General features: G+C 22.3%; 1 protein-coding gene across 31 annotated transcripts in view; it reads left to right on the forward strand.

Annotated features, from left to right (window-relative positions):
* LOC122510024 (calcium-activated potassium channel slowpoke) overlaps positions 1-25,029 on the forward strand; it is a 172,448-nt gene that overhangs the window by 79,112 nt on the left and 68,307 nt on the right. For 20 of the 31 annotated variants that reach the window (XM_043624633.1, XM_043624497.1, XM_043624490.1 and 17 more), the window contains exon 7: positions 17,833-17,943. In XM_043624633.1, the coding sequence (XP_043480568.1) occupies positions 17,833-17,943 (111 nt within the window). Of the gene's footprint in view, positions 1-4,500; positions 4,593-17,832; positions 17,944-20,648; positions 20,755-25,029 lie in introns of all 31 variants that reach the window. The other 11 variants (XM_043624617.1, XM_043624442.1, XM_043624592.1 and 8 more) reach the window with 3 other exon arrangements.

Genomic DNA, 25,029 nt, shown 5'->3' on the forward strand with positions numbered 1-25,029 from the left:
TAGTCTATTTTCACGTAGGGTTTTTTTGGCATCAAGTAACAACATTTTGCTTGGCCATTTACGACTGAACGTGTCTTTCTTTCAAATTTTTTTTTTATTTTTATTACGAAAATTTCTCTCCTCCTTCGTGAAATTTCAATTCTTCTTTACGTGGTATAGTTAAAAAAAATAGATTTCTTAAAAAAATTCACATAATCGAAAATAAAGGGATAATTTTTTTTTCACTTTTTATTTTCTTCTTTAATTATTTTTTCCATGAAAATTTGCAAAAAAAGAGAGTATTTCGAAAAATTCTAATTCTGCACGAAGCCTGCAAATTTGCACAAAAAGCTCGCGCTCGATGCAAATTTTTTTAATCGTGCATTATTTTCTATATAAAATTATTTCTATTGAAAAAAATATATTTCTTTTTTTCTCTTAAATAATATAATTATGCCGAGCCAAAATGATGCACCGCCAAAAATTATATACTTAAATCTTTTTTGCTCTTTCCACCGCGCGGCTTTCAACGCGGAAGAAAGTGCTCGATTTCTGTTGCGAACAGAAATTTCATCATTGAAAATAGAAAAAGAAATTTTTATATTCGAAAAATATACGGCAGTGTGTGTATGTGTGGTTTGAGTGTAAAAAAATTCAACGAATTAAAGAAGAGAAATAAAACGAGACTCCGAATTTAGATAGTTTTTTTTTTTGCAAATTTTGAATATTTCGAGAATTTTAGAAATCAGACGACAAAAATCGAAAACCAAAAAAAAGTTAAAAAAGCGAATATCTTAATTTTTTGATACTATAATTTAGAGAAAAAAAATTTGTTAAATATTATCGATAAAAATCGAATATAATTGAAAAGTGAATAAACAATTAAAATTACTACATATTCGAAAATAAATATTAAAAATAATTTCTATAATCGAAAATTGAAATTGTTATTCGAGAATTAAAATTGTTATTCGAAAATTAAAATTACAATTCAAAAATTAAAATTACTATTCGGAAATAAAAACCACTTTTCGAAAATGCAATAAGAAGAACAATAATACAGTAGGTGATAGGGACAAAAAAAATTGATGAAAATGTCAAAGACAGGATATTTTTCTCGGGTATTGGCAATTTTTGTAACGAGAGGAAAAAAAATTCCATTTCGGTTTATATCGTTTTATCAGAAAAATCGTTACATAGTCCTTTCTTCCTGTGTTTTCCTCCCTTTATATATTGAAAAGCTTGAGATTGATAGTTTCATCCTTTTACCCAAAGCACATATTGTAGTTCTTATATAGCCTTAGATTGTATTGATTAATCTTGTGTTTCCGTACCCCACATTTACTGTACATATGTATACATAAAATTACGTACAGCATTTATGGAGTATAATATACTAAACAATATTAAAAAAAAATTACACTTTATTTTTGTAAAGAGAATTTGTTTTTTCTTAAATTTACTTCATGGAAAGGAAAATATTTTACTTCTAAATAAATTATTTTATTTTTTTTTTTGTTTTTGCCTGGAAATTTTTTTGGATTTTTTTTGTATAAGTAAATAGAAGTAAATAAAAGTAAATAAAAGTAAATAAAAGTAAATAAAAGTAAATAAAAGTAAATAAAAGGAAAAAAAGGAAAAAAGTACAAAAAAAGAAAAATAAATGTAAATAAAAGTAAATGAAAATAAAAATGGTACAAAAAAGTAAATTTAAATGTTAATGGAAGTAAGAAAAAGTACAAAAAAGTAAATAAAAGCAAAGACAAATAATTAAAAAAAAATAAGAGTGAATTATGATAGTAAATACAAGTAAAACCAAAAAATTTAAGTAAATACAAGTAAGTAAAAGTAACTAAGAGTAAAAAAAGTGAATACAAGAAAATACAAGTAATAAAGAGTAAAAAAAGTAAATACAAGAAAATACAAGTTAATAAAAGTAAATGAAAGTACATGAAAGTAAATTGAAGTAAATAAGTTTTATTGAAGTAAATTGAAGTAAATTGAAGTAAATTGAAGTAAATTGAAGTAAATAAAAGAAAGTAAAAAATATATAAGAACTTATTTAAAATTAAAAGAAATTTGTAACATTTTAATTTGAAATTAATTTTTTTCTAGCATTAAAAAATAAATTAACGATTAGTTTAGAAAAAAATCCCACCTCTCCAAAAATAAAAAAAATCAACTTTGTTGTGAGATTTTGACTTGCTCACGACGCTGCCGTTCTGACGTTGAATCCTCATTTTTTGAAAAAGCGTTCTTCTCGACAGAACTCTCTCATTAAAAATATGTAAACTATTAAAATAGCTTGAGAAAATATTAATAAACAATTAATAAATAATAATAAATATTTTTTTTTCAATTCTGAATCTCGCAGCGTATATTGAGAAAAATGTACTTTTGGAGTCTTTGATCGATATATCGATCTCAATCCAAAATGGAATAGAAAAAAAAGTTCTGCAAGCGATTTTTATTTAAAATTAAATCGTGAATTTTTTTTAACTTGAAGAAAACTTTGGGTTTGCAAGTAGAATGGACATTGTCATTTGTTTCTTAAAAGAGAAAAATTAAAATTCCGCTATCATTATCATTTCATTTAAAATAGACAAAATATAGGGCTCTGTGCCCGTATATTGTTTATAAAGAACAAAAATAAAAATTTTTTAAATGAATAAGTAGAAAAAAGATTTCCAAAAAATTGTAATTTAGAAAATTAATTAATTCTAATGTTAATTAATTAATATTATTAATTAATAAATAATGTTATAAAATTATTATTTTAAAAAAAATAATTCAAGTAGCATTTTTTTTTTTTAATCGGCAATGTTGATTCTCAGCGCGAATTCAACGACCGACACAGCAGTGCGTGAGCACCGCGAACAAAAAAGACAGCTTGTGAATGTGCAGACAAATCTTGAGAATGTTGTGCTAATTAATTTTTCATTATAACACACAATCTAATATTTTTTCAATTAACGACTAATTATTATTAAACAGTTTCTCTGCAGATAACTAATTTTTTTATATTGTAAAATAATATTTTATTAATGATTAATTTATTATAAGTATATATAAAATTCACGTATACAAATAAATCTATTTTTAAGTAGAAACATTTCTACCTGAACTTTTATGCTTTTTGTAAAATTAATAAAATAAAACCAACTGTACAAAGCTTTTCGTACTTTATAGATTAACTTATTCTGCTATTATTAAACAAACACGAAATTTTTCTTAAAATTTTTTCCATTTGTTTATAATTAAGTGTATTGAACAATATATATTTAGTAGCAAATAAGAAATTATATTTCGGCACTCAAGCGGAAAAATGCAAAATTATTGTATACAATCTAATTTATTAATTTTTCAAGATGAAAAATTGTGCATAATTTTTTAATTTTCGAAAAACTGTGAACAATTTTTTAATTCTTCGAGTTGAAAAATAATTTTGTATAAATTTTTAATTTTCGAAGAACTATGGATAATTTTTTATATTCGACAAGACAAGAAATTGTGCATATTTTAATTTCTAAAGAGAAAAAAGTGTATAATTTCTTGATCATTGAAGATGAAAAATTGTCCATATTTTTTTTTTTTATTTTCCATTAAAATTAAGAAATAGGTCTAATTTTTTTAATCTTACAGGATAATTAAAAAATTGACCATAATTTTTTAATTTAATTAAAAACAATTAAAAAGTTGTGGGTAATTTTTTTGTTTGTTTATGAAGACAATAATTAAAAAAGTTGTCGATAATTTTTTGATTTTTTAAGAAGAGAATTAAAAAATATCTCACAATTTTTGAATTTTCGAAGACAATATTAAATTTTACATAATTTTTTCATAAAATTGCAATAATAAGAATAACTAAATAAATTTTCGCATATTTTTCAAATTAAAATCATTAAAAAAAAAGTAATAATTTTTCCGCCTGGGTAAAAAAACAATTCTACAAGAAAATATCTAATAAGAAAAACGAAAAATGGTCAAAAATAGTCGTGACGGCACGTGTAGTATCGTTAGGTCAATAGGCCTAGGTGTAGGTGTATAGGATTAGGTTTAGGTAGCCTACATACCCCCACCTTTATTTATTAAAAAAAAAAAATTAATAATAAAACGTGTTCTTAAATACACTCACGCACACAATTTTTTTTCTTTAAACAATTATTTTTGGGCCGTGGCGCACATAGGAGTACAAAACACTTTTTATATCGTGTCACTATATGAGTAGCCGCGTTGCCCATCATCAGTAGTTCAGAATTAAAAAGCAAAATAGTTAAAAAATTTTAACCTTAAACATTGTTTTTTTTGGTATTAAATATTTCCCCTTCTCCTTTAATTCCATTATTACTGGACAGACTTTTTTTGAAAAGAAGAAAAAAGTAACAGTGACTGGACCTTACTGACAAAAAGGAAAAAAAAAAGAAAATGGAAAAAAATACAAAAACAAAAAAAATTAAATGAAAACAAGTCCTAAAAGTATAATGATGCGAGTGTTGTGTTCTGTTCTATCTCGTGGTGTAGGCCATATTCGCCAGTTGTATCCCCGAGATAATTGACCTGATCGGGACGCGAAACAAGTATGGCGGCACTTTGAAGAACGAGCGAGGTCGCAGGTGAGACACAAAAAACTAGCAAAAAAAAAACAAGAAAAAAAATTATTCCAATCCTTTATTCCTTTGTCAAACTGGGAGTTTTTATTTCTTCATTCATTTCTCATTTCTTCGTTTTGAGTCATTTTTTTATGGTTTTTCGAGTGTTGTTAATTTTTGTTTCTTCATTTAGTTTTCAGTTTTTCGTGATTTTGTTCGTTTTTATTCTTTCTGTTTTTTGGATTTTTTTTTCCTTCTATTATTAATTTTACTTCTTTTTCCTCTTCTTATTTCTTCTCTTTTTCCCTTCTACTATTTCTTCCTTTTCTTCACTTCCTGTTCTTTTATTTCTTTCATAAATTCATTTCCTACTTTTTATCTTCAATTTTTTTCGTTATTTTCTTATAATTCTTCTTCTTTCATAAATAAGTTTTTTTGTTGACTTTTTCTTTTTCTTCACTTTCTCTTCTACTTTTTTCGTAAATTCTTTTTGTTTTCTTCCTATCACTAAATTATTTTATTATTCTTTTTTCATAAATTATTTTTTTTTGTCTATTTCTTCCTTTTCATTACTTTCTTTTATTTCTTCAGTAAATTCTTTCCCTACTTCTTATCTTTAAAACGTTTCTTTATAATTTGATTATTATTCTTCTTTTATAAATAATTTTTTTTAGTTTAATTCTTTTTCTTCAATTTCTCTTCTTTTATTTCTTTTGTAAATTCTTTCTCTACTTTTTATATTCAGAATTTTTTTATATTATTATTCTTTCATAAATAAAATTTCCTTTATTTCTTCTTTTTCTTATTTTTTTTTTTTTAATAAAATTCCTGGAAATTCTTTTTCCAGTTTCTGTTTTTCAAAATTATTTTAAGTAATCTTCCTTATTTTTATTTCTTCTTTTCCTTAAATAAAATGAAATGAATTTTCTATTTTTCAAAATTATTTTAAGTAATCTTCCTTATTTCTATTTCTTCTTTTCTTTGAAAAAAAAATAAAATGAAACAAAAGACTTTTTTTTGAAATTTTGTTTATTTCTATTTTTTCTTTTCTTTGTTAATAAAAATAAGAAGAAAGACTTTTAGTTTTTTTTTCATTAACTATGGAAAAATACAAGTAAAGAAGATTTTAGAAAATTAATAAAAGAAGTGGAAAAAATTCTTCTTTGAATTTTTTTTCGTCTATTCCTTCTATTTTCTATAGACAAAAAAAAATGAAGAAAGAAAGAACTTTGTTTCCCTTTTACCTTCATTATTTGTACCTTTTTTGTTGACAATTTTTCTTTTCTCTTTTTGGAAAAATAGAAGTAAAAAAAGATTTAATAAAAAGGAATAGAAAAAATAATTTTTATTTTCCTTTTTTTATTGAATCTTTTTTTATTCTTTTATTACTTCTATTTCTTCTCGACTTCTAATTTTTTTATTTCAACTTTTCTCTCATTTTTCTTCAACTGTCTTCCTTTGATTTCTACAATTTTCTCACTACCATATCTCTCGAATCTTTTTCCCTCTTTTATCTTCATTTTAAACTTATTTCTTCTTCTTTTATGGTTATTTTTCTACCAATATTTTTAATATTAAAAAATAAATTTTGTTTCAATTTCTGCTACATATTCTTAACTGTTTTTTTTTTGTTTCTTTAATTCTCTGAATTTTTTTTCATTTTTCGTAATTTTGTTTATTTATTTTAAAACTTTTTTACTAGCCATGATTTTATTTACTTATTTTAATACATTTTTGTTTATTTATCATTATATTATTTATTTATATTTTTCTTTTTATTAATTTTTGTTGTACAGTCTTTGCTATATTTATAATTTTAATTATTTTTTTATTTACGTATATGGAAGCGATTTTGATTGATAATTTTTCCATCTTCATATTTTTTATATATCATACTTTTATTTATTTGTTTTGATAATTTTTTAAAATATTTTATTTATCATAATTTTATTTATTTACATTTTTATATATTTATTTACATTTTTATATATTTATTTACATTTTTATATATTTATTTACATTTTTACATATTTATTTACATTTTTATTTATTTATTTACATTTTTATTTATTTATCTTCATTTTTATTTACTTTAAACTTTTTTCTCTCTCCATTCATCCAAAAACTTTTCGATTCAAATCCTTTTATTTCCACCACATATATCCGTATTCCATTTGTCTTGATTCCAAATCCTCTTTGTTTTCTTAGTGAACAGTGGTTTACAACTTAAATTTACTCAGTTGCGACTACTGTTTCACAGGACAAGAGAATTCACTATAAATGTCTATAGTGTGTGTTTCCAGAAAAATTCACTTTTTTTTTTTTTTCTTTTTTTTTAATCCTTATATGTATTTGTGTTTCACAAAATTTACCACATCCTCCTCCCCACCACATGTTTTTCCACTTTGTGTTACCCTCACAAAAAATACCATCTTAAAAAAAAAAATTAACCGCAAAATAAAAATCACACCCAGCAACTGGTGTTTGCTTTGTTTTTCTTTTACACTAATAACCGCATCTGAGACAAATACCGCTTCAACGTCGAACCTTTCTTATATTCTCTGTACTACTAAACAATTTTCTCTTTAATAGAGAATCATTGCCAATTAATTATTATTTTATTATCAATTATCATCGTCTATTGATTTATAAATTAATTATCAATAAAATTATGTGATCCATACTGTTAATTAATAGATCGATGATTTAATTATTTAATTCGGTTTTCAATAATTTGCATTAATTAATTCATAATTGTTAATAATTAACTCATCTATGCTATTAATTAATATGATGATCATTTAATTTTAAAGAAATAATTTATTTAATTAATAATTCAATTAATTTATACCAAAATAATTGTTAAATCGAAAGTATTTTATTCATATGAGTAATTAAATTATTCTAAATTATAGAATTCATGAAGAAATTGGTATAATTTAATTAATAATAAAAAATTAATAAAAGTCATGAATATTATCAGAACTAATTAGCATTAATTAATTAGCACTAAGCACTTCTAATTATAATAAATATTTAGCACTAAATTACTAATTATATTAAATATGTACTGAAAAATACGAATTCTAATAGCTATTTAGTATTAATTAGTACTAATTAATACTAATCAGTACTAATTAATATTAATTAGTACTAATTAGTACTAATTAATACTAATCAGTACTAATTAATATTAATTAGTACTAATTAGTACTAATTAATACTGATTAGTACTAATTAATACTAATTAATACTAATTAGTACTAATTAATACTAAATAGTACCAATTATATTAATTATTAAGTGCTGAGATCTATAAGCAGTGCTGATTAGTACTAATTAATCTTTACAAAAAAATACCAATTCTGTTATATTAATTAGTAATAACTAGTATTTATTAATCAGTGCTAATTAATAACATTTAGTGTTAATAATAAAAATAATATTCAGTGTTTATTAATAAATTAATATTCTCTGATTAATTTGCGAATTATGTTGATTATGTAATTAACATAATTAACATTACTGTCAATTAACAATAAATAACAAATTATTTTTTATTGTAATTTGATAATAATTAATTAGGTAATGATTCAATTTAGTGAAAAAACCGTGATTCTCTGTCTATCGATAGTTTTTATAAATCTTCTCTGCAAGTGACGAATGAATTTTAATTTTTTTTATTATTAGTAGTGTTCTTTACATTTTCTAGTAAATTTCTAAATATAGTAATAAATAATTATTGATATTAATTTTTGCTTAATTCTTCTGTGCTACTTTACTGTAACTTTCCGTAAATAGAATTTTCTTGTATAGCACGCGTTTTCACTGTGGCGTAAACTAACGAGCGTGACGGTAAAATTTGGAGTGGGGAGATGAGAGGGAAAGAGACAGAAAATGAGACTTCCTTCTCGCACTCACAATCCCCACTCTAATTTACATCGCTCGCTTCGTGAAATACGTTTTAACTGAAAAGTAGTGAAGAGTAAAAATGGAGTGGAGTCCAAACTTTCGCTTCTCGATAGTTTTACAGTGAAAATGCGTTTTTAAACAATAATTACATAGATTTCTATTTTAAAATTTTGTAATATAATTATATTGTAAATTAATCGTGGTATTTTTTGATATTACAACTGGTTGGATTGTAATTTTTGTTTAATTCTCTAATTATTGAATATTTTTTTTTATTATTCAACTTTTAACATTTAAATTATTTATTTGCTTATAAATAAAAAATTTATTTATTCATTTTAATTATTATTAATTTATAATTAATTATTAATAACTTTTTCTACTCTAGTTAAAAATTATTGTAATATAAAAATTCGTTCTAATAAATATATTCCTATTTTATAATATTTCGTTACTGTAATTTATATTGTTATTTTTGTACTCTGTCTCTAATGTTCTTAAATTTCTAATTTCTAATTTTGACTTTTTATATTTTAAAATTGTTCCATTAGAAATTATGTCATAAATAAAATTTCTATGTAAGAACTCACTATATTATATTTAATAACGAATTTATTCGTGTATTTGTTCGTCTTTATTGTAAATAGTTAAAATTTTTCATATATTGTTACGTCCTTTCATTCTATTTGCAAAAAAAAAGAATCTATTATTGTTTTCACTGGGATTTTCTCAACAGTATCGTGATTTTTACCCAATTATGTAACGTACCATTTTTCACAGTAAAATTTTATTCCCAAAAGTTTTTAACTTTTTGACTTTCGATTAAGTTTTTTAAATTCATAAATTATATTAAATTTGATTTAAATTAACTTCTAATCATAAATGAATATAGATATTAAAAATATAACGATTTAAAATTTATTAATTAAAAATGACAATAATTAGAAAAAATAATTGAGAATAATAATAATTAGAAAAATTAATTAAGAATAAGAATAAATGGAGAAAATTTAATTGAAAATAAAATAATAATTAATAAAATAATAAAAAATAGTTGTTTTTCTTGAAAAAATTTTTCCAATTGGGAATATTTTTTAAAAACTCATTTTTATTCTCCAGAAAATCAATTTGAAAGTATTTTTTAGAAATTTAGTGTTAAAGTGTTAAAAAATGTTTTTTACATAATTTTTATAGAAGAAAAACAATTTTTCTGAAATATAGTTAAAAATAAAGTCAAAGGAAAATTTTAATAAGGGAAAAAATGTAAAGAATAGGATAAGAAAATTAATTTTTTAACGAGGAAGGTTCACGGGGCAGTGTCTATCTCCGAATGTGCGTTATCAACACCCAGCATGCACCTTGCGTTTTCCAAATTGAATGCATTTTTTTTTATCTTTTTTTTTATTGTGTTTTGAAAAACCTACTGTTGTAACCACATAAGTGTAATTAACCTTGATGTTTTTTTTTAGTCAGTATTAATGATCGTTTTCGTGTCCATTTTACCTTTTTTTCAAAAATTATTTCAAATATAGGTGTGAAAAAAATTTCGTATATCAATATTTTTTTTTCATATAGTGGCAGGTCTGGATTAATAATAATTATATTTATATTTATATAAGAGTTTTGAAAAGTCGTCTCTCTTGCTGGCATTTTGCAATTTTTAAATTACGAACTAAAATACTTGTAATGGTAATTTTTCTGTTTTTTATTTTATCCAATAATTCAATTTTTATGAAGAAAAACATATTTAGGAAAAAAATTGGAATAAAATAAAAATTTAAATCTAATTTAAATAGTAGAAAAAAAATTTAAATGTAATTTAAATGGTAGAAGAAAATAAAATTTCAGAAAAAGTTAACTGGAAAGAAATTAAACTATAAAATATAAAATTGTGAAAAAAATTTATGACAAAACTAGACAAATTTTTAACAATAAAAAGTAAAATATAAAAATTAAAATTGTAGGAAAAAATTAGAAAAATTAAAATTTTAGATGAAAATAAAATATTAAAAAATAAAATTGTAGAAAGAAATTAACTGGACAGGCATAAAATTGTAAAAAAAAATTGTATGAAAAATAAAATAGGAAAAAAATAAAATTGTAGGTAAAATTTAACTATTAAAAAATAAATTGAAAAATGTAAAAAAAAATTCTAGAAATAGTAAAATTAGAAAAAATGGTGTAAACGAGAAAATTTTTATTTCGAGTATTTTGGAGTAAAACTAAAATTCCAATTTGGCTAAAATGCATAAACGGCTTTTCAATTCTCTCAAGATGGTTGATGAACTGCAGAATAGCAAACGTGAAATATTCATCGCTGTTCAAAAATCGAATGATTATTATCAATCATTCCATCGTTGAGCTTTGGATCAATTTCTTTTTCCTTTTGATCTTTTGTAGTTTGATGATCATTCGAAGGATGTTAGAAAGTTGTTGCAGCATCCAGTTTAAAATTCCTCTCCTTTGACAAAAATATAAAATTGTCTCAAAACTATTTTTCACTCTTTTTCTCTATCTCTCTATTTCTCTTTTTTCACTGTCTAAGAGTACATATTTCTAGTTTCAATAATTGTATTAGTTTCAATTTCATATTGTTTCAGTTTCAATTTCTAATTCTATAAGTTTCAAGTTCTTGTTCTATCAGTTTCAAGTTCTTATTGTACTAGTTTCAATTGTAATAAAAAATAGTTCAATATTCATTTCAATTGGTTCAATTGTAAAAGTTACAATTTCTCACTGTATGAGTTTAAAATAATAATAAGTCGAAGGAACAAAATAATTTGTTATTTTTTTTTTTTTGGAAATATTTTTCGAGTTTGAAGGGAATTTTAAATTGACTGCTGCAGTGGCTTTTCAACACCCTTCTTTGTCAAATGGTTTGAAGTGACTCAAGTAAGAGAGAGGGGATCTTACAATGTGAGCAACTTCTTAACAAGTTGGATGTCGCTTTGTAAACGATGCGAACATGGGTGCACTTCGAGTCGATCAAATACTTACTCGCGACATAAAACTTACTACAAATTATTTAACACAACCTCTGCTTCTCTATATAATAACACCAAATTGCATATTTAATATGTATATATATATATAGATTTTTTACCTGTTTAACTATATTTATATTATACATTTTGGGTCTTTTATACAATAAAAGCTTTTACTAATGACTAACGACTATGAATTGTTCCTTTCGATTTCTTCGAGTCAACAAAGAATTTGTCAAAGTTGAATTAACTATTTTTTTTTTTAAATTCAAGAGGCATTTCTGCTTATTTGATTTTTCATTTCCTTTTTATTTAATATAAAGAATTTTTGTTTTTATTTTGTCCACAAAATACAATTTTTCCTATTTTGGCTAATTTTGATCAGATAATTTTCAAATAGATAATTTTTTACTGAACAAAGTTGAATTTTTTAAAATGTCATTTAATTGAACTTTTATTCATCAGAATTCTTATTTTAGTTGGGAATTTTTTCTTAGAATTTTTTTTTTCAGAATTCTCATTGTGTCTCATTTTTATTTATTTGAATTCTGATTTTGAAAAATTTCCTTTAAAAAATTCTATTCATTCACGAATTTTACTGAATCGATTTTTTATTTATCGAACTTTGATTAAATCATTTGAAAAAAACTAATTTAGCAAACATTTTTTAAGTAGATTTCATATTCAGCTGAATTCCACAACGAAATTCTTATTTAATAGAATTTTTATTTAGTGGTGTTATCTTAATTTTTCTGAATCAAATTAAAAATAAATTTTTATTATGGAAAATTCTTATTCAGTTGAATTTTGATTTGAAGCTAAAATAATTAGCTGAAAATTTAGCTGAAATTCTATTGAATGAAAATTCTATCAAGTGAGTATTATTGATAATCATTTTCATAGGGTTATATAATAATTTTTTTTTTAATTTATAAATAATAAATATAAATAAATGTGAATAAAATAATTAAATAATGGAGTTTTTAGAAAAAAAGGAATTTTACTTAATAGAAATTTGTCTGGATAAGAATTCTATGAGACGAAAATTCGATTAAATAAAAATTCTATTGAATGCAATTATAAAGTATATGCAAAATTTTGTTTAATAAAAATTCAGCCAAATAAAAAGTGTTAAATGTTAAATAAAAATACTTTTTAATAAAATTTCAGCTAAATAAAAATTCTGTTAATTATAAAACAACATACAAATTTTCATTTAGCTGAATTAGATTAATTTTAAGCCGAATTAATTAGTTTTGCTTTTTTGCAAAATTTTATTAAGTACAGATTTCGTATTTGGAATAACTTTAATTTAAGGGAATTTTTATTTAAACAAAATTTTTATTTAGTTGTATTTTCATGAAATGTTTTTATTAGCTGAATAAAAAAACATAATTTTTTTATTATATATAAAATTCTAATTCAGTTCAGTTCTGATTTAAAGCTAAAATATTTTATTGAAAATGAAGCTAAATAAATAATAATTAAATAAAAATATAACAATTATATTTAAAAAGAACAAAAATTTAATAATAGAATTTTAACTAAATATGAATTATATTCAATACAAATTATTAAAGAATATTTCTATTTAGCTAAATAGAAATTAATTTAATAAATAAAATTCTATATTTTATGCAAAATTCTCTTTTAGAAGTTCATCCAATTACAAATTTTGTTAAATAGAAAGTTTGGTAAGTTAAAATTCTGTTAAATAAAAACTCTGCCAAATGAAAATTTTGATAAATGAAAATTCTGTTTAATGATAAGTCAACTAAATAAAAATGTTGTTAAATAATAATTCTATTAAATAAAAATTGTGTTAATTCTGTTAAATAAAAGTTTTGTTAAATGAAAATTTAGCCAAATACAAACTTTGTTAAATAAAAATCTTGTTAAATAAAAATTTTGTCAAATTTTACTTAGGCCAAATAAGAAATTTTGTCTGTTGAAAATTTTGTTCAATAAAAATTAAAAATTCACCAACTGGAGAATTTATTTAATGAATTAATATTTCATTTATTAATTCCGTTAAGGGTATTTGAACCATTATGACGTCACAGCTTCAAAATACATGCTTTGCATCCGCACAAACTGTGACGTCATAATGATTCAAATGTCCTTAAATAAAAATTGATATGTGTGAAAATTTTTCTGATTGAATATTTAGCCAATTTAGCAATTATATTAGATCCCAAAAAAAGTAATTTCTAATAATTAAAAAAATATAATTTATTTATAAAAGAAATTCTATTTATTAATTAAAAGAAATCATAAAAAAATTTTATTTATTAATTTCAAAAAATTTAATTTATGAATGAAAAAATTTCTTCCACCCTTTTCATAGCAGAAACTGCAATTTTTCTACTATATAAAAAATTGGAAGAATATAGTTAATTCCTCTTGACAACTTTATAGACAGATCTTTTGGACAACACAGTTGAGAAATAAAAAAAAAATTCATCGTTTTTTTCGAAACCGATTTTTTCCAAATCGTACATAAAAAAAAATTAAATTGAAATGAAATGAAAATTTCCACCAAAAGAACTTAAAAATTAGGTGAATAATATTTCTTACTCTGTATCTTATCTCTATTTCCTCCTAGCAGATGTACTCTTTTCTACATTTTATATATTATATATATTTAACCATTCTGTATATATTCTCTTAAAATTTTCTTCCTCTTAATTACAGCGTTTTTATATAGAAATATATTTTCTCAAGCGTCGAAAAAATGTTATTTATGTGTATACTTTTTTCAGAGATGTATTTTTTTTTTTTTTTTTTTTTGATTTTCTTTTTGCGAATGGAAATTGTAAAATCGAGCGTGTCTCGTGCATAAGAAAAAAAAATATGCGAAGAAAAGCAGTTGTTTGCAGGTTCTTTTTTTTTAATCGTAAATTACAGAAATTAAATGGCGTGAATTTAGTTCGTAATTTTAAATCGTGCGCGCGCTTCCGATTGATTATGCTTTTTTGGCGTGTTCTTTTTTCTATCTATATATATTTCTCTCTTTCTTTCTTTCTCTCTCTCTCTCTCTCTCTCTCTGTCTCTCTCTTTCTCTATTTTTTTTTTTGTTCCAGAGAACGACCGAAGCACCCAATTCACTCGTGCCTATTAAATTCACAAATTGTACTTTCTCTCTTCTTCTTTTTTTTTTTGGTTTAATTTTAGATGATTATTTCAATACACAGTCGCAGAAAAATTTGTAGCCTCTATATTTAAATAGTAAAATAGCATGGAATGAGACAAATATATTATTGATTAACAGTTTCTTCTTAATCTCGGCACTAACACATGTATATCTTCCTCCTCATCGTTTTTGGTCTTAAATAAAAATTTAGAATATTATATATTATATATTGGTATATAATAAATGACGACGTATGTAGAAATTAGTAATTATGATGTAGAGTAGGCACAGAATATTTATATAATCAGTGGGAAATAATTAATGATTATAATAAGTGGAAAATAATTAATCAAAAGTATCAGAGAAAAATAATTAATGAAAAAAAAAAACAGTGGAAAATAATTAACAAACTGCTGAAATATAATTAATAAACCACTGGAGAATAATTAATAATATAATTAAGTGGAAAATAATTATTAAAAATAATTTATTAAAAAATTGTTACTAAAATAATTAATTAAAAAATAGTTGGTAAAAATAATTAATAAAGGAATTAATCTGTAAATTTGAATTAGTGTCTGAGTTTTTGCTTCAGAATTAGTAAATTTCACTAATAAATATTAATTTCTATTGATTTATTAGTAAAATTTACTAATTCAAAAGCGAAAAGTCAGTTACTAATTCAAATTCAGAGAGTAATAAAATTAATTTTTTTGAGTATTTTTTATTGCGAAATAATTACAGAATAAAATAATTTGTTTACTAATTTACTAATTACTAATTTTTTAATTGACTGTACGTGCCAACGAAAGAAAATTCCATGAAAAAATTGTTTACAAATAATTCGTAATTAATTAATTATTTTTTTTCTACTATTGTCAGTAAGAATAAATATTGATTTTTAAATTCTCAGACCATTTTTGGAGAGCAGAAAAAAAAAATTCTTTGAAAAATAAATTAAAAAAGTAAAATTTAATAAATTGAAAATAAATTAATATAAATTGAAAATAAATTTAAAGTAAATTGAAAGAAAATTAAAATAAATTCAGAATAAAAAATAAAGAAGATTTAAGAAAAGAATAAAATTCAATAAATTAAAGAAACTAAAAATTTTAATTAAAATTAAAATTTTGAATGTATATTAAAAATTTTAAAATATTAAAAATTAAAAACTAATTTTTGTAAATTTCCCATTGGTTATATAGGTATATGTTTGAATTTCTCTTCAACGAATTCTATCAAAAGGAACAAGCCTGCACTTAAATAACTCTTTTAATATAATTAATTATTATTAATCATTTCTTTCTATATCTAGCACATTGATTTGTAAATAATTAGGTGTGTTCAATTTTACATTAGTTGGTTAAAACGACTCACTCCATACCCTAATAACAAGTTCCTGGTAAGTTCACACGTCTTTGAGCCTGTTTAAATATAAAAAAAAATAAATAAAAATTCTTCGAAAATAGGCTCATTGATAATTTATTTCCTTCTATCATTGTATCCAATTAAACATTTACTGTAATTATATGTTTATATATTTAATGAAGTATCGTGTCGATCGATATAATTTGGGGTAAATCTGGAATTTCTTTTCTTTGATAAATTTTAAATTATGATAGAAAAATAATAAAATAAATATTCGCCATTTTTTATTAATAAAAATTGATTGAAACAAAATTACTATAGATTCGAATAAAATTGTTATAAATTTTCAATAATTTTTACAGTAAATAAAATTGCAATTTTTGAAAAAATTTACTGTAATTTTTACAATAAATAAAATAAATAAAATGACAATAAATTTCAATATAATTTACAGTAGAAATTACAAATATTAAAATATTATACATTTCTAAAAATTGTTGAAAATCTAAAATTTCAAAATCAATTAATTTTCTGAATAAAAATTTGGAAAACTTTTACTTGACTGAAATTAATAAATTAGTACAAAAATAAAAATTCGTTAGTCAAGGGAAAGTAACAAAAAAGTAAAAAAAAAAAAAATAGTGTAGGTTACAAGTAAAAGTAAACAAGAATATAAAAAAATAATAGCCATATAATAAATAAACTACTTGCAAAATAATTTATGTCGAGAATTATTCTCTCTTTTCTTTCGCTCATAAAATTCCTAATTTGCCCCAATGGACTAAAAAAATGTCCAAATACCTAAAAAGAAAAAAAAAATTTGAAGATTGCGTGACTCGATTCCATGAGAACCAATGCGAGAGAAAAAAAAAGCAATTTACTGGTTTTATTTTTCTGTCGAATTGGAAATAATAAAAATAAAGTTTCGGACAACGCAATCTTCGAAGAAAAACTCGGGATAACGAATTTTCACCAAAGGCAGCAGACTAAACTGGTATCGATTCGATCTTTCGACAATGTGTGTATGTTCCTCCTTCCCATATGCTTTCTCTCTCACTCCATTTTTTTTTTTTTTTTGATATCACCAATATTCCTGATATTTTTTTTTTCTCTATCCAACTAACAATATCATTTGGAAAAAAATTTATGACATTCCTTTTGTATAAGAATGTAAATATATATAACGGGTGAAAATTTTTATATAGAATCGCAAATAGTTGATTGATATTTTTCTCTCTTTATATGTAGATTACAAAAAAAGTACACACGTATGTGGTTTTTTTTATTGTATAATTTAAATAACAGTACATGAGGTCTGCATATAATTATTTTTAATTTTAAATTATTATTAATTAAAAGATGTTTTATTTCTTCTAAATATAGAATTATTATGAATTATTATTAATATGCATTCTATTAATAATATTCTAATAAATAATAATATTTATAGTGACAACATTATAATAATTTTACTAAAAAAAAAAAAAAATGTACTGTAATTCTTTTCTTTTTTATATTTTCTAATTTTTTTTGTCAATAATAATAATACCAAAAAAATTTTGTTTTTTATTAATAAATAATAAAATTGGAATTCTTTTTAAATCGAAATTGAGTGAAAAGAGAATTTTTTTTCCAAAATTGAAAAATTGGATAAGAAAATGTTTTCTACTAAATTTGAAAAAATGAATAAAAAGAAAAATTTCTCTTTACTTTTTTTTTAAAGATTTTTTTTTTTTGCAATGCAGACCTGATGTTGCACAATGACCCTAAAAAGTAGACGCTTGCTTTTATATATTATCGAAAAAATCACGACTGCTTTGCGAAAATTTAAAAGACTTTTTGGCTAATATTTATTTTGTGTTGCCAGACACATTGTTGTGTGCGGCCACATCACCTACGAGTCTGTCTCGCACTTTCTCAAGGATTTCTTACACGAAGATCGCGAGGACGTCGACGTAGAAGTCGTCTTCTTACACAGGTATGATTTTTTTCTCGAATTAAAAAAAAAATTTCCTCACATTTTTTTCTCTCTTTTTTTTTTAATCTTTGTGTATAAAAATTATCAAATTCTGAAATCAATTTTTAATCCTACGATCTTAAGAACCGTTTTTTTTTTATAAGCTCGTAAAAATCATAATTTGTAATTTTTTACATTCTTGGAAACAATTTTTCATTTGTTCGAAAACTTAAAGTTTCTTCATTTGAATTTGATTTGTTCACAAATTCAAAAACAGAAAAAAAAATTTTTATAATGAAAATTAAAATTGTTGAATAATTATTAAAATTAAAGGAAATTAAATATAGAAAATAAAATTGAAATTTCTATAAATAGAAATGAAATAGAAAATTGAAAATAAGGAAATTAAATAAAAATTTAATGACTTTAGAGTTTAGAATGAAGATGTATATACAATATTGAGATAAGAGACAATGAGATAAGAAAATTTCAATGATGAGTCCTTATAACTCTCGTGAATATGATAAAACTTTTTTGATTTTAATATTAAAAGATAAAGTTCTATGTATATGAGAGGTTTTATAACTTTTGCCAAGAGCATTAATAGCCACTAAAAGTCAAAAGTGATTTGAAAATAATCTTGCACATTTCGAGTGCTCAGTTTCAAATCCAAGTGGTTTTCAACCTTGATCGGTGATTGATCGTATGTTTAAAAATATTCCCTTTACATTTTCTAATATCTATTTTTAGCGTTATATAGCGTGGTAAGTACAAAGTTTTTGCGAGGCCTCGAGTGATCGATGCAACATATTACAACACACAACACGTAATTCTTTAGGTTGAGCACACATACAACATAAATATATATATATAAGTCTTTGGTAAAAATGTCATTTTTAATACCCCCCATTCTCCCCCTCTGTCTTCTGAAGAAAAAAAAGGAATTTTTCGATGTTAATTTTTTTTTACGATTTATTAAAGTTCCATTTGTAAATAATTAGTTTTTTTTTATTTTAGAATATGGACATTATTTATATTTCGCGTAATTAATAATATTTATTTTTTAAATATAAATTCGAGTAAATTAATAATCGTCACTTTTTCGATTTTCGATGAAAAAGAATTTTTTGTTGAATAGAATTTTTATTCAAGAGAATATTTATGAAAAGAAATTTTTATTAAGGATTGTTTATTATGTAATTTTTGTTATGGAATTCTTATTAGTAAATTTTAATTAGGAAATTTTATTTAGGGGATTTTTCTTTAAGAATTTGTATTAGCCGAATTTTTAGTAGGGAGAATTTTTTTTCTATGAATTTCGAATACTACAAAAATTTCCGTTTTTTGATAGTACCGTCTGACTAAAATAATTTATACTACTGAAATTTATTTAGAATTTAAAAAATCCATAGTCCGATTAAAATTGATTAGTACTACTGTTTTTTTCTTTTTAATAATTTAAATAGTCTTTCTTATACCACTTAATGACAGATTTAAAGAAATTACAACATTTCCGACAAAAATTTACAAACTTTTGACAGAAGGAAAGTTATACTACTGTCTGACTGAAACGGTATCGTTCTACTTATTTCGCGTTTAAAGAATACTTTAATAGGCTGATTCTAATCGATTGACTATTATTGACTGATACTACTGAATTAAATTATCAATACTATTTGCTTGAAGAATCAAAATTTTTTACTACTACAAACATAAAAAAAAAATTAATTCGTGTTGTCTGACCATAATTGACTTATACTACTGATTTCAAAATATTTTAAAACTTTCTCCTAAAGAATTAAACTTTTATGTTACTGCTACCATAAATTATATAATTTAATTCGTGTTGTATGACTATAATTGATTTATACTACTGATTTTAAGTATCAATAATATTTTCATTGCCTGACCATTATCGACCTATACTACTGATTTTAATTTTACTTATCAATACAATATGAAACCAATTTAAAAATAGTGAACTATTAAAAAGCAAAAGAAAAAAATAATTTTATACTTAATTCTTTGAAGAGAAAATTTTATTTAATAAAAATTCTCATTTATAAAAATTCTTTAAACTATTGATTCTTCGGTCTGTAAAAATCTATTCAACAATAATTTCTAATTTTTTAGTTTGAAAATAAAAATTTGGCCATATGACGTTCGAAACACTGATAATTCGAATTGATTTTAATAAATATAATTTTGCTCTCTAAATTTGAATTAGTATTAGTAAAAATGTTTACTAATTTAAATTAGTGACTGACTTTTTGCTTTTGAATTAGTAAATTTTACTAATAACTAGTGGTTTCTACTAATTTTTAAGTAAAATTTACTAATTCAAAAGCAAAAAGTCAGTAACTAATTCAAATTAGTAAACATTTTTACTAATTTAAATTTAGAGAGTAATATTTTAATAAATAATAGTTTTATTAATAAATAATAATTAAATAACAAAAAGATTTTAATTAATTGTACAAAAAGTATTTACAAATGGAAAAACGCAAATTTTTTTTTATTTCCTTCTTTTATATTGTTTGTGGGAAGCAAATATTTGCATCGTCGTGATGATGCATTCTTCGTCGAAAAGTGTATACACACAAAATGGATTTGAATCTCTCAAATATTGTGAATAAATCGAGGTGAAAAATTCATGAAAAAAAATCACAAAAAAAAATAAAATTTCTATTGATCATCCTATCGTAAGGAGTGGCCTGTGCTTACAGGAAAGAACCTGATCTCGAATTGGAGGGTCTTCTCAAGAGGCATTACACGACCGTGGAGTTTTTTCAGGGAACTATGATGAATGCCGTGGACTTGGAACGCGTCAAGGTACCCGCAACCCTAGAAAACCATTTCTCAAATCCCGATTTCCCGCCGATCTTCCCTCCCTCCCCCCCAACCAAAAAAAAGAAAAATCACGTGACTTCTCTTTACTCTCCTTAGAATCCATCTTTTAATCCCACGAACGCGCGTATCTCATTTTTCTAGATTTTACTGGAAGAAATTATTAACCGATATTCGCCTGGATTTGAAATCATCGAATCGACCAGTTGCTCTATATATATATATCTATTTATCATCTTTTTTTCTCCACTCTGGAGTCTCGTTTTTAATTATCAACATTGTTATTCTATTTATTGCGTATACATGAATATTATTCAAAATATATTTTATACAAATATGTTTCATACAATCATACAGATTTGCATAAAATCGTATAGAATCGTATAGAAAGGTATACAGTCTTATACAATCGTATATAATCGTATGGAATCGTGTAGAATCGTGTACAATTGTATAGAAATGTATACAATTGTACATAAGCGCATAGAGTCGTATACAATTACATAAAATATTATAGAAACGAATACAATTGTATAGAATTTTATATAATTGTATATAATCATGTAGAGATATATCCAGTTGTAAAGAATCGTATAGAAACGCATACAATTGTATATTTTCATATACAATCACATACAATAATACAGAAACTTATACAATTCTATATTATTGTATAGAATCGTATACAGTTGCATAAAATATTATGGAAACGAATACAATTGTATATAATTTTATATAATCGTATAACAATCATGTATTATTGTATGTAAACGGAAACAATTGTATATAATTGTATACGATCGTATGTAATTGTATGCAATCGTATATAATTGTATAAAATGGTACATAATTGTATAAAATCGTATATAATTGTATGCAATCGTATATATTTGTATACAATCGTATATAATTTTATACAATCGTATATAGTTCTATAGAATCGTATATAATCCTGTACAATAAAATCGACTTCAATCGAGGAAACTTGAATAAAAAAGTTTAAATTATATACAATTGTATATTAATGTACAATTTATATAACTTTGTTTACAGAATTATATAAATTGTATATTCATATAATTTACAATACTTTAATTTACAGTACATACAATAATTATTATAATACATTATAATCATACCTATTGCGTACGATACACATAATCACATATCATATATGATACAATTTGGTTAATTTTTTCTATTTCCTGAATTTATTAAAATTTACATGATTATGTTAATAATTTTATTAATTTTACTATTTCTTTTCACAACTTTTTTTTCTAAATTACTTAAATGATTAAAATTTTGTAAAATAACGAATTGAATTTTTTTTGCTACTAATTACAACAATTGATTATTAATAATTAATTATTAACTCTTTCGTCAATTACGGGAAATGAATAAAAACATTTAAAAAGTCAAATAATAGATAAATAAAAAAGAAAAATAAAGTAAAAATAAGTAAGAAAACTGTGTGTAAAAAATTTAAATTTCAACAAGAATGAAAAAGTAAAAAAGAAGTAGGGAAAGTAAAAAAAAATTATAAAAAGTAAAATAATTGGTGATTATAAAACGCAGTTGTTAAAAATTAATTATTTACACTTGTATTAATTGTAGTAAAGAAGTAAAAAATCTAGAAATGTTAAAAATAGGAAAAAGAGTAAAAAAAGTAAAAAAAATGGCTAAATATAAGTAATAAAAAAATCAAAATAAGTTTAAAAGAGTTTTGAATAATGTGCAAAGGAGTAAAAAAGTTAATTGAAAATAGAAAAAAATTTTATAGTAAAAAGAGGTAAACATAAGTCAAAAATTTTTTTTCTAGAAGAAAAAAATAAAAAGAAAGCAACTAAAAGAAAAAATATTATATAAAGTAAAATAATTGGTCATTTTTAAATAGTAATTACGAAACAAGATTGTTAATTTTTAATTATTTATTCCTTGTATTAGTCGCAATAATGATGTAATAAATTTTTAAAAGTAAAAACTAGAAAAAAGAGTAGAAATAAGTCAAAAAAAAAAAAAATAAGTAAGAAGAAAATAAAAATAATTCCAAAAAAATGTTAGAAAAAAAAATTAAAATGAATTAAAAGAGAAATTTTATAATCTTGAAAAGGGTAAAAAAATTAAAAAAGAGGAATAAAAATAGAAGAATTAAAATAATTGATTATTTTTGTTGCTAATTACAGAAATTGGTTGTTAGTAAATTAGTAATTAATTATTTACACTTGTATTAATTGTAGTAAAGATGTAAAAAAATTTTAAAAGTAAAAAGTAGAAAATATAATAGAAATAAGTAAAAAATGTATAAAAAAAAACAAATCGAAAAAAATTTTTAAAAAATGGTAGAGAGTAAAGAAAGTAAAAAAAAAAGTAATAAACATAAATGTATTAAAATAATTGGTCATTTTTGTTGCTAATGACAAAAATTGATTGTTAATAATTATTAATTACACATTGTGTTACTTTTAGTAAATATATGAAAAAATTTAAAAAATTAAAAAGTAGAAAAAATAGTAGGAATAAGTAAAAAATCTTACAATAAGTAAGAAAAAAATAAAAATTAATAAAAAAAAAGTTCCTAGAGTTAGTTAAAAAAAAAATTAAACCAAAAAAGTAAAATTAATTAAGAAGCAGTAGAAACAAACCGAAAATTTTTTTTAAACGTGAAAAAGGATTAAAAAAAAGTAAAAAATAGAATAATAAAAGTAAATGAAGTAAAATAATTGATCATATTTTGTTGCTAATGACAAAAATAAATTTCTTAATTAAAATTATGTTTTCTATTCTTTTTTTACTATTTTGTAAAAAAATTTTTGTACAAAAATAAAAATGATCAATTACCGATTGATCATTTTTTGTTCCCAATGACAAAAGGTGGTTTAATTTATTATTTACACTTTTAGTAATTGTAGTAAAAAAATTTCATAATTAAAGAAGTATAAAAGTAAAAAAAATGTAAACAAGAACATTAATAGTAAAAAAAAAGTAATAAATAGTAAAAGCATGTGAAAAGAAAGTACAGAAAAGTAAGCAGAAGTAAAAGAAGTGTAAGAGAAAAAACAGAAAAAGAGTATAAAAGTATAAAAGCAAAAAAGTAAAAAAGTAAAAAGTAAAAAAGTAAAAAAGTAAAAAAGTAAAAAAGTAAAAAAGTAAAAAAGTAAAAAAGTAAAAAAGTAAAAAAGTAAAAAAGTAAAAAAGTAAAATAGTAAAATAGTAAAAAAGTAAAAAAGTAAAATAGTAAAAAACTAAAAAAATAAAAAAGTAAAAAAAAAGTATCATATATGATAATATTAATCATCGTACATTTATATATAAACAACAACATTGACACAATAGCATATTCGATTCTGTTAAAAAATATTCTCTTTGTGGGATTGTTTATGCTGATTTAATTTTCTCTAGATTTATTACATCACACTACGTGAAATGTAGTTGTCTCTTATCGCCATATTGCGTAAGAAAAAAAATTCTTTTCAATTATTCAGAACATAAATTTGCATTTATTGGAAATATATATATAGTTGTGTTTCAAAAATCAATATAGTATGTCATATGAGGCTTGAACTATATCTATATATATATTGGGGATTTTTTATAATGAAAAATCGTAAAGTACTAGTTTGCGATTTATCTATAACCCCATGAATATAAATTGAGGCGACTAGAGGCAGCTATTGTAGAAGCAAACGCCTGCGACTGCATGGTATGCTGTATTTGAGCTATGGAGTCGGATCACCGTGCAGTAGATTTAAATTTTTAGTATTAAATTTTTATAATTTTCCTTGTTTTATTACTCTCCTGATACTTGATAAATTTTCATTGTTATTTATCTTCTTCAATTTTTAACGTCTAATTTTGAAAATTCTTCAGGTTAAGGGATTGAATTTATATTTATTGAATTTTAATATTATGTATAATCTAGTTTTATGCTTTTTTGTTATATGGGAATTTTTTCTTTTATTATTTTCGCAAGGACAATTAGTGGAAAATTAACGGGAAATTACGTGGAAATTGAAAAGAAATTAAAAATGAAATTAAAATTAAAAATTAAATAAAAATTGAAATAAAATTATTCTTTAATGTATTTTTCCATATAGTACGAAAAAGCATGAAACACAAAATATTATAATTATTTACAAATTTCTTAAAAGCTGTATATTTAAATTTGTTTTTCTTTTTTTTTGATTTAAATTTATCAGTTCGACAGCTATTTGCTTTATGATTTTTTGACACTCGCAATGGCAATAACTGAGCTGAACC

This window comes from Leptopilina heterotoma, unplaced genomic scaffold, assembly GCF_015476425.1.
Source record: "Leptopilina heterotoma isolate Lh14 unplaced genomic scaffold, ASM1547642v1 Lhet_120, whole genome shotgun sequence".
NCBI classification, from domain to species: domain Eukaryota; kingdom Metazoa; phylum Arthropoda; class Insecta; order Hymenoptera; family Figitidae; genus Leptopilina; species Leptopilina heterotoma.